Raw genomic sequence first — 11310 nt, 5'->3', positions numbered from 1 at the left:
CTCCCTCAGTCGCTCCTCGCTCGCTCCGCCGCGTCGCGAGGAGACGGCGCGGCGCAGGGGACAAAACGCGTTTGTGATGCTGATTGGCCGCGTCTAGTAGCTCCTCCCCCGCGCTCCCCCCTGACGTAGCAAGATGGCGGCGCCCATGAGCGTGGGTGAATAGGGAAGTGGGTGTGAGAGCAAAAAAAGGAAGATTTTGAGGGTGGAAAGGAAGAGGGTTTTTAAAATTATTGTTATTGTAAGCTCTATTGAGTTGGCTTCGCGGACTTCTCGTTTGTACTGCCTAGGGAAATATCACTATAATTCCTTTGGGGCCAAGAGAAGGTCTACATTAGGGGCTGTCCTTGGGTCCCACGACATAAATTTTCCCCAGCGCAGCCTGCTGCCGAGACCTCCTTTTACCCCCCCCCTTTTAAAAACACCCCCCACACACACACAATAACCTCCAGGCCTCTTCCCATGTTTAGAGAGCCTAGCTCTAGTTTGCTGTGTCCTTAAAATATACGTCTATAAACTTAGGTCAGCTTTTTATGATGATACCTTTATCCATAACGCATAAGGAAAGGCGGAGCTGAATCGCTCGTGGTTACTTGGTCCCTTTCTTTGCCCTCATTGCCCCAAATTATTATTATTTATTAAATTTACCAAATACTAGAATGTGGTGGGGTGGTTTACAGCGCCTGTCATCAAGACGCTCCCTTGTGGTCGGGCGTCTCTGGCCATCTGTCTTGGTTCGTGGTCCAGTGTTATTGCAAGTGGAGTCAAGACGGCCATACACACCGCAGGCAGGTAAGAATTAAGGTTGCAGGCTGATCCTGGCTTTGCAGTGGTTGGGATTCGTACTTTTTGATAGCTAGGATTGGAATGCAGGAAACGCAGCACTGAGGCAGCGCATTGTTACATGTAGCTGAGTGCCATTTATGGTGCCTTGCAGCTGCTAACAATAAAGTATTTCAGTTGGGTCTTTCTTAGTTTACCTGGAGTTTCTGGGAATTCAAAATGGAATGAGATTTTGCATCTAAACTATGTCATGTGTTCTACCTCAGAGCTATAGCCTTTCTTAAATTAGTAACAGATAATGTTTTTGGGCCAAGGGCTACATGGTCTCTTTGGTCAGTTCCCTCAGACCTATATGCCAGAAGTAGGGGTGGCCAGAAGAGGCTGCATGCAAACAAACTGCTAACCCTTGCAGAAGTCTACTTTATGTGCCATGCCTATTTTAATTCTTTTTTCTTATCACTGCTACTGAAGTTTGGTGGGGGAGAACATTTTTTTTTGGGGGGGGGCCCGGCTGCAACAGAACCTCAGATGGGGATTTAGCTACCCCAGCTTTAAATCTTTCTCCACCCCCACCCCCTGAAAAAAAGTGTATGTTATAGTTTTCAGGTGTCATTTTCTCACAGTAGCAAACAGAATGCCTCTAGGATGCCCACAAGTTGGTCATAAAATAGCTAATAAAGATAATAGGCTTCCCTCATTGTTGCTGTTTTAACTGCTACCATTCACCATGTTGCCTTAGAACCTGCAGATTTCATTCTGGCACCACACATTCTACACATATCCATTGATAGATGTATCTGTTGTGATAAAGCCGAGTGTGCAGTGGGTTGCGTGTGTGATCTGATCTGGTTTTAAGCCTTTCACAGAATCTTAAGAGTTGATAAAGTCTTAGGACCTGGATGGTTTTTTGATCTCCCTTCACACTGGTGACAATTATCCTGCTGTATTGATCATTAAGACAGAGCCATGCTACTTATAAGTTTGGTTTCTCTCTTCTGTGAAGGCTTAAATGTACCATCCTTGATAACAAATGATGTCTTTAGAAGACTTTAGAACTCAGCATGTGCTTTCTACAAACAAGGAACAGCAGCTTACTATCAATGGTTACAGATGCAGAAGTTCTTTTTTTCTTTTGCAGCTAGAGGGAGCTCTCTTTCAATCTGATGGCATCTAACATCTGCAGGCAATGCATTCTGGGAGATGTAATTCACTGAGAAAATGGGCTGGACAAAGTCATTAAAATGATGTTGGTTGGCAGCTGATAGGCAGAAAGTCAATGGAAAGAGTGGCAGCTCCTCTGGGATGCTTGGCTCCACTCGCTTACATTTTAGACAGTGAGCTACACCATGTATTGTATATAAAATACATTGACCATTTATTACAGTATCTTATCCCAAAGGTTGTTTTCTAAGAGATACATTTAAAATTGGTGGTTCTTGAGCTACCTGCACTCTCTTCTCTTTTATCTGTGGTACTTCACTGCCTCTGCAAAACATATACTGGCACATATAAATGCATATTAAAAATTAGATTGCTAGCAGTTAAGCAATGGATGAAGAGAATAAAAACCTAACTTTGTAAAGTTCATCATAGATAGCCATGGTGGAAGGGAGGGTCAAGCATTCCAGAGCACTGACTGTTGTGTATCTTTGAACAGAAAGATTCATATTGATTCAGTAATTGCGGGAGTGGGGAAAGAAACCAATACAATGTAAAGAAAGAACATAAGAAGAATGTGCTGGATCAGGCCAACAGCCCATATAGTCCAGCATCTTGTTCTCACAGTGGCCAACCAGATGCCCGTGGGAAACCCTCAAGCATGATCTGATCCCAAGAGCACTCTTTCCTCCTGTGTTCTCAAGCAGCTGGTATTCAGAAGCATTACTACCCCCGGGCCTTATTGATTTCAATGGATCTGGACATATCTACATTTGTCTGGATTGTGAACATTGGATATGTACATATTTTATTTATTTCTTAAATAGAGATATGTATTTTTCTTGCAGAAAGGAAAAGGTTCTACCAGAATGTCAGCATCTCCCAAGGTGAAGGTGAGCACTTCTGTGTACTGTAGTTTGTCTGTCATGCAGATGTTTGGAACAGGCTCATCTGGACTTCTCCATCCCAGCTCAAGGTTATGTTAAGGTGAAAGGCAGAGACTTTGCCAAGGTGAGCTTTGTAGTGGAACAGGTGGAGCCACGCCTTCCACGCTGGCTCCTGTGTGTTGCAAAAGATTCTAATGCACCTAGAAGAGGGATATGGCAACACATTCAGGAAAAGTTTTACTCAGGCTTTGGCAAATCTTTGGTGGAAGAGAGTTCTGTTTGTGAGGTGGCTGTAGAAAACTTTGATACCTTCATATGTGGCTCCAATGTCAGGATATTTTCACTGCAATTGAAAGCACACATGTTTACACTGGTATTTTTTCTGACCATTCATATAATTTTGCTGTCACTGTTTGACCTTGTTTTATTGAAACATTTTGTTTTTCTTATGTTTGTTTTGGACCACCTTGGTATTGTTTGCTGAAATTGAAGGGTGGGGGAAATTAAATCAATAAATGAAGTGTTTAGTTATTGTTAAGAAAGCTATGTACTGGTTTTCAGCGATAGGGTATGAGTAGGACAGTGTTTCTCAAACTTGGGTCCCCAACTTGTTGGACTACAACTCCCATCATCCCTAGCTAGCATGACCAGTTGTCTGGGATGATGGGAGTGGTAGTCCAACAACAGCTGGGGACCCAAGTTTGAGAAACACTGGAGTAGGAACTTCTATTATGGCACCATTCAATAATTTAATATTGGATGCAGAATTCGTCACTGTGAGACTCAACTTCTCAATTAAATGAAACCCATCACAAGCCACTGGTCCTTAAAACTGCAAAGAGTGACTGGACAGTGTGAAGATAGTGTCCAGCAGAATCTCAAAAGCTGCAGGCTTAGTGGGTTTTTCTTAACCTTTCTTCTTCAGGTGGCTTTGAAATCAACTTGGACCACCGAAAACTGAAAACCCCCCAAGCCAAGCTCTTCACGGTGCCAAGCGAGACTCTGGCTCTGGCTGTGGCGACTGAATGGGACTCTCAGCGGGACACCATCAAGTTCTACACAATGCACCTGGTGTGTGAAGGAGAGGGTGGGACATGTGAACAAACAAATGGAGGGTTGAGATTGCAGCCAATCTGTTCTAGCAGAGCAGGGTGTGCACCTGGTAGCTAATGTAGGCTAATGTTTGATTGAACTGTATAAATCAGATTGCAGGTGGGAGATACAGTTTTGAGTACTCCACTCAACTATGTCTGCATGTTGTGCTTTGTGTTTTTTAAGACCCTACAAAGTGGCGTATTGGGATAGATAGCCCATCTAGCTCCACATTGTGCTATTTTTCTGCGTTTCACCTTTTGCAACCTGGTGCCCTCCAGATATTTTGAACTACAGTGGTACCTCTGTTTAAGAACAGCCCTGTTTATGAACTATTCGGTTTACGAACTCCGCAAAACCAGAAGTAATGTCTCGATTTGCGAAATTTACCTTGGTCTAACAATGGAATCGGAACAGTCGAAGGGCACTGGCAGTGGGAGGCCTCATTAGGGAAAGCACGCCTTGGTTTAAGAATGGTTTCAGTTTAAGAACGGACTTCTGGAACAGATTAAGTGTGTAAACCAAGGTACCGCTGTATAGCTTTCATCAGCCTCTACCAAACTTGTTGTGCTGCCTGGAGCTAATGGGAATTGTGGTCCAAAACAGAAAGGCACCAGGTTGGAGCAAGCGGCTGTTGCAAGGACTTTTGTACAGGGAGTATGACCATATTGATACAAGCTGTTTTACAACTTCAGAGCTTGTGGGGAGACTTAAATGGGGAATTGGCTGGTTCATTGCTTCAGCTGTGTCACTCTGCTAGTCTAGCTCTCGATTTCTGTAGCTTCTTTCTTGCCTTTCAGACAACCTTGTGCAACACAGCTTTGGACAACCCGTCGCAGCGAAGCAAAGATCAGCTCATCAAGGCAGCTGTGAAATTCTTGGAGACGGACACAGTTTGGTAGAAATGCATTCTGGGAAGGGGATCCCTTAAAACCTGGATCTTAAAAAAATATCTGATCAGGGAATGAGAAAACCAGTGTTTCTGCAGTCACTGTGTAGTGGGCATGAATGAAAAATCCACTGCCACATTGAAGTAGAAACTGAAGTACCTCTCCTAGTGCAGATAAATCCTCATTTATTGAATTCTACCTCCTTGTTATAATCTCCATAAGATTGGCTGACCATTTTAGGTCGAGGGGCCTCATCACCCCATTGCATCCCAGATGTGGTCACCCCAGTGGTGGCATGTTCACATACGCAAGTCTGCAAGCACACCAGAGGGTGTCTGCTCTCCTCAGTTATCTCCCGCTTGGACTACTGCAGTGCACTCTACGTGGGGCTACCTTTGAAGGTGACTCGGAAACTGCAACTAGCTCGACTGGTGACTGGGAGTGGTCGCTGAGACCATAAAACACCGGTCCTGAGAGATCTGCATTGGCTCCCAATACGTTTCCAACCACAATTCAAAGTGTTGGTGCTGACCTTTAAAGCCCTAAATGGCCTTGGTCCTGTATACCTGAAGGAGCATCTCCACCCCCATTGTCCAACCCGGACACTGAGCTCCAGCTCCGAGCGCCTTCTGGCGGGTCCCTCACTGCAAGAAGTAAGGAAGCAGACAGAGGGCCTTCTCGGTGGTGGTGCCCGCCCTGTGGAACAACCTCCCATCAGATGTCAAGGAAATAAACAACTATCTGACATTTATAAGACATCTGAAGGCTAGGGAAGTTTTTAATGACTGATGTTTTAATGTATTTTTAACCTTCTGTTGGAAGCCGGATGGGCGGAATAGAAATAATAAATTATTATTATTACTCAGCCGAGCCATGTAGAGCAGCAGAGAAGCGGGACGGATACTTTTCTCCCCATCATGAGGTGGAAAATTGTACTCTCTGTCCTTCAAATGATCAGTCTGAAGAGTAGATAGTGACTATCTTATCCATCACAAAGCTGGGCTGGGCAGGATGGTTGCTGTTCATCAGCCGAGCCCCACAATGTTGCTACCCACCATCACTTTGGCTTGGCTGGCGGGAGGAGGGGAATTATTGGAGAACTTGAGAGACACCCCCCACACTTGCTTTTACTCAGGAAGGACCATGAGTAACAGTACCATGCCACAGTTGGGACAGCATAGTCAACTTGAAAATTTTAGAGGGCATTTGTGTGCGTGATTATATTGGGATTCACGGCTTTTTTGTCAGGAATTGGAAAAGCAGGATTGAATCTTGGGAGGTGCTAGGCACAGGTGCAAGCTTAGCTGTGTGGAACCTAATCCTGTCGTGCTTGATGGTCCATTTTTTTGCTTTGCTTCCATGGTATTCCAGCTACCGTGTGGAAGAGCCGCCTGCCCTGGTGGAACTGCAGAAGAATGAGTGGGATCCCATAATCGAGTGGGCAGAGAAAAGGTATGTTCAAGCAAAAAGTCAGTGCCAGGGAATTGCTGATGATGCACAGACACACCCTTGTCCCCAGAGGATACTTGTGGCTCAGGGCACGAAAGTTAAACTGTGTTGGTTGCGGAGCTATTTAGATTTCTTAGGCCCATTTTTGAGCCTAGGGAAGACAGGTGGAGAGGAGAAAGGAATTCAACACTCTTGGCTGCCAACTTCCTCCTCCAAAGGTATGTTGAAGGACTATCACTTTCTAAACTTCTGTTAGCTAGATAGGTACCGTATTTTTTGCTCTATAAGACGCACCAGACCACAAGGCGCACCTAGTTTTTGGAGGAGGAAAACAAGAAAAAAAATATTCTGAATCCCAGAAGCCAGAACAGCAAGAGGGATCGCTGTGTAGCGAAAGCAGCGATCCCTCTTGGGGTTCTGGCTTCTGGGATAGCTGCACAGCCTGCATTCGCTCCATAAGATGCACACACATTTCCCCTTACTTTTTAGGAGGGAAAAAGTGAGTCTTATAGAGCAAAAAATACGGTATTTTTTGTGCGTGTGTCCTAGATAAAAACTGAAGGTGCATTTGCTCTTACAATGGCAACAGGCTTATTTTTTTAGAGGGTTCATTTCTACCCATCCCCCATGTTTCCTGTATGAGTACCTAATCTTGAGTGCTCACAAAAAATCTACATACACACAGAGACTTTGCATAGGCTGCATGTGGCTTTGGAGGGATGTTTTTGAGGTTCTTGGATGTGACAGGATTCCTTTCTATATATCTCAACTTTTTACAAATGTATTTATGGTGACACATATATATGTGTATATGTATATGTACATAAATAAAATACAGAGCCCCCTCCAAATAAATAAATAAAAATCAGCCTTGCAACAAAATTGACCAGAAACCCAGAGGCTAAAAAACAGCCAGAGATACTTTTCTCAATGAAAACATTCTGGGTTTGCTCAAGAGTGTGGCCTATCTAAGCTCTGCTCTGCTTGCAGGTACAATGTTATGATTGGCTCATCAACAAGCATCATGGGTCCCAGCATCCCGCAGAGCACGAAGGACACCTTTGTCAGCCACCTGGCATCGTATAACAGCTGGGCCCTTCAAGGTAAAAGGAGGGCTGTGTCCTGGGACTGTGTCTGGTGTCAGTCCTGCGCCATACCCTGCATCTGCCGGTTTTCTGCTTTAGCCAGAAATGTATTTTGAGGTTAAGAATTCTTTGGTTGCTATCCCACCATGTGAGTGGGAGAGGCACACTGGGGGACCTTTCTGCATTTTTAAGAGAGGCTTAATTTTTTTTTAAAGAAGAGGCCTACAGGATATGGTTCAGCATCCTGCTTCCCACAGTGGCCAATTAGTGGCCTCTGAGAAGCCCACAAGCAGGATGTAGAGGCAACAGCCCCCTCCTGTTTATCCCCAGCAATGAGTATTCAGGGATAGACTGCCTCTGAATATGGAAGTTGCATTTAGATGGCTGTGGACAGGCCTCTTCCTTCTCCATGTCCAATCTGATGTGAGCACAACAGTAAAAAATGTGGGCTATGAATCTAAAAAAACAAGATAATTGTTATTTTGAAGCTGTTTAAGCAGGGCTGTCTTAAGCATATCTGGCGCCTAGGTGCAAAGATCCCTCCGGCGTGGCCGCCCCCCGCCCCCGTTTCCCAGAGTTGTCGACCTTTTCCCAAGCCTTCTGCGGGGATCACTCTCCTCCCGCGGAGGCTTGGGAAGGAAGCTGCATGCCTGCCAGCCCTATGGTTGACAGGGCACAGCTAGTGGGCGTGCAGGGAAAGGGGAGGTCGCTGGCAAAGCCGCACAGCTCCCCCACTCGCTGGGGCGCCCCTGAGAGACCAGCACCCTGGCGCAGCGCGCCACTAAGCCCAATAGGAAAGACGGCTCTGTGTTTAAGCAGCAGTTCTCTTGTCTGGTCCTGAATCTACAGCCCTCAATTTTAATCCTGGTATTATGAGGGAAGCAGAAAAACATATTTTTTCTGTGTATAACACGCCCCCCCCCCCCCCCTGTACAAGACTCCCCTAATTTTGGGGACTCAAAATTAAGAAAATGGGGGGAAATTGCCCAGAGTTGTAGAGTTTTTTTTAGAGTTGTACAGTCTGTCCCCGCACTGGCAGAAGCCACCAAACACACCACCCTATTGACGTAGGGACAGCCAATCAACACCAGCCCTTGCCACAGCCACCAATAACATGACAATCTCTGGCTCGCGGCATTAAACATATTTTAATAAAAAAACCCTTGTCTTATACACGGAAAAGTACAGTATCTTTTTTCAGGTAGTACAGCATGTTAACAAAATGTCTGCTGTGTCCATTTGAGCCACCTTTGTTTTCCTACATGGTCTGCAGTAAAGGAAAGAGAGAAATCTGAATGCTGCAGCCGAATAGGTCCTATTTTCTTACGCAGGAATAATCAGGGTGGGGCATTAGGTGTCTCCTCACCTTTTCTTGACTGCTCTTCTTGTTGCCCAAGATTGATTTGCACAAGAAAATGACAGGTTTCCTTCCCTCCTCCTTTCTGGTTTGGGGTGTTTCCCCCTCTTGCTAGGCATAGAATACATGATCACCCAGCTGAAGTCTCTGGTTCTCTCGATGAGCCTGCTCGACAAGCACCTCACGGTGGAGCAAGCTGTCCTACTATCTCGTCTAGAGGAAGAATACCAGGTAAACCTCGTTGTGACAGAGATCTGGGGCTTTGGGGCCAAGTTAATTTAGGGACCGTCTGCTCCCATTATGCGCTTGCCTGCCAGATAAGACCAGCCCGTGGCTCTGAAAAAATGTTTATGACACTGATGGATTCAGTTCTGTATCACACCTTTTAACAAAAACAGCTAAGGTGACTTTTCTAAAAATAAATACCTAATGAAATAAAGGCCCTCCCCCCAATAAAATCAGCGTTGCAACAAAACCGAGCACAGCAATAGATCCCAGAGGCTAAAAACAGCAGCAGCTACATAATAAATCAAGGTATTCTGGGTTTGCTCAAGAGTGTGGCAAATCTTCTTTTTGAAAATAATAATAATAATAATATTTTATTAAAGCTTTTTCATAATACAGTAAGATAAAAGAATCTAAATAAAAACAAAAACAGCAAGAGAGAGAAAAGAAAAAAGAGAGAGAAACGTGTGGCAAATCTAAGCTCTGCTTTGCCTCTAGCTATGGTGTTGTGATCTATTTCCAGTGAGGGTCTGATTATTCTTCTCATCTTCCTTCAGATCCAGCACTGGGGGAACGTTGAGTGGGCCCACGACTATGACATGTACGAACTTCGGGCCCGCACGGCTGCTGCTGCCCTTTTTGTTCAGCTTTGCTTAGAGAATTCCACGGTCAAGCACAAGCTGCTGCAGGACTGAGACTCTGGGGTGGACAAGGAACGGGCGCCGGTGGCACTGGGCAGACCTGTAGAACATCCAGGACCGACTGAGTGGCGGGTGGAGAAGGTGGAGAAGAGAGGGAACTGCTGTTGGTGGGGTGATGGAATCGCACTACTCGTCCAAGGCTGACCTGGTGATAGCGGTGATGCTGATGGGCCTTAGACTGACTGGGTGTGGCGATTCTCCCTGAACGAGGGGGCAGGAATGTCTGGCATCCGTTTCCTTCTGTTCATCCTGAACCTAGCCCTTGACACATCCAAGCAGACTTCCCTTCCTCATACTACACACCCTGTCCTCCAACCCTTCCAGGCTGAGAGTCCTGGCCTTCTGCCAGGATCCTTAGATGCCCCCAAGTTGTGAATTCCAAGGAGGAAATCTGTTCATTCCTGGAAGTGCCAGGCACTGTCCAGCTGCGGCTATTTTGTACCATTGTGGCCCCTATTCTCCTTCATTCCCTGGCTCACCAGCAGCAGCCCAGTTTGAGTTTTCCAGCAGGATGCACATTTTCCACAGGGAGGCAAGCCTCTCAAGCACAGCTGCTGCAGGATGTTCATTTCGGCTGGGCTGATGCTGCCCACCACCCAACTTGATTGGAATCTGGACCAGTCAGTGGTGGGCAGTTGTGGCGCAGCCTCACCTCTTACCCAAGGTGGTGGCTCACTAGGGGCTCCTGGCAAATCCAGAGAGAGCAGTCAATCCCTTTGCTTCTCTCCAAACGAGAATGGCTTCCACTGTGGGCATCAGTGCTCCACCATTTGGAAGTAAGTGGGGTCTTGGCAGCCTCCGTTGCACAAGGGGCGAAGATGTGAAACGGCTGCTGGGTACTTTGGACAGCATGGAGGGGCATAGGCCTCTCAGCAGGCGAATCACGGCTGCTTTTATAGCAAAGGTGGTATGATGCTAATCTGGTGCATTTGCACTGTCCTGCCCTCCTCGCTGCCTCTCCCCCCTCCTTGCATTAAGCTGCAGCAGCAAGTTATCTGCAGTTGGAGGGGGCTGAAACCTAGGCCAGAACCAGAGTTAAGTCTCCCTATATCCCCCTAACCATTGCATGTCCTCCCATAGTTTCATAGCAGGCATTTGTGTCTCCAAAGAAGCCAGAGCCTGTTATGGCGGTTGTTTTCACCCCGTTGTGTACCCAGCAGAGAAAAATGCATTCTTTTCCCCTCCCTTACAATTTGATTAAATATTCCTGTTTGGTGCCTCTACATGCAGTATGGAATTTTTTTTTGTGTGTGTGTGTGTGTGCATTTGTCTGTTTAAAAGGAGTTGGTTTCAGTGCCAGAGCTCTCTGGCCCAAATATTTGCTTTGCAGCTGCTCCAAGTTCAGCTAAAGTGAAAAGAATTTGGGTTGCAGAGCTGGATCCCTGGAGAGCTAATCTGGGTAAAGACCATTCTAGGCAAAGCTGGGCTGAACCTGATTTCTGGGCTTAGGTTGACCTATAAGAGAATGCAGTGAGAGAGCAGGACTGTGTGGAGGGGGCCGGCCAAGGCAGCTGTGGTCAAAACCCTGTAGGTTCTGGCCATTCTCCGACCTGGGGGTTATCAGCTTTGTCCATTGGTTGATGGATACACCTGCCTTTAGGAAAACAGGAATGGGAATTTTACAGAAATAATGGCAAAGTCCAAGCACATGACAATGAGGATGCTATGATTTTTAAGGAAAAAGTT

At 46.0% G+C, this 11310-nt stretch overlaps 1 protein-coding gene across 1 annotated transcript; it reads left to right on the top strand.

Annotated features, from left to right (window-relative positions):
* The first annotated feature begins 649 nt into the window (after nucleotides 1-649).
* ATPAF2 (ATP synthase mitochondrial F1 complex assembly factor 2) lies at nucleotides 650-10847 on the top strand. Its single transcript, XM_083474549.1, has 8 exons — nucleotides 650-789; nucleotides 2787-2831; nucleotides 3751-3896; nucleotides 4718-4815; nucleotides 6179-6259; nucleotides 7247-7359; nucleotides 8814-8929; nucleotides 9481-10847. Exons 1-8 carry the CDS (start codon nucleotides 657-659, stop codon nucleotides 9616-9618), a joined length of 870 nt encoding a protein of 289 aa, XP_083330675.1. The 5' UTR covers nucleotides 650-656; the 3' UTR covers nucleotides 9619-10847.
* The last annotated feature ends 463 nt before the right edge of the window (nucleotides 10848-11310 follow it).

Source organism: Podarcis liolepis (assembly GCF_965112155.1).
Source record: "Podarcis liolepis genome assembly, chromosome: 14".
Classification (NCBI taxonomy): Eukaryota; Metazoa; Chordata; class Lepidosauria; order Squamata; family Lacertidae; genus Podarcis; species Podarcis liolepis.
The sequence above is the reverse complement of the archived record's forward strand: the minus strand, read 5'-3'. Positions and strand labels throughout refer to the sequence as shown.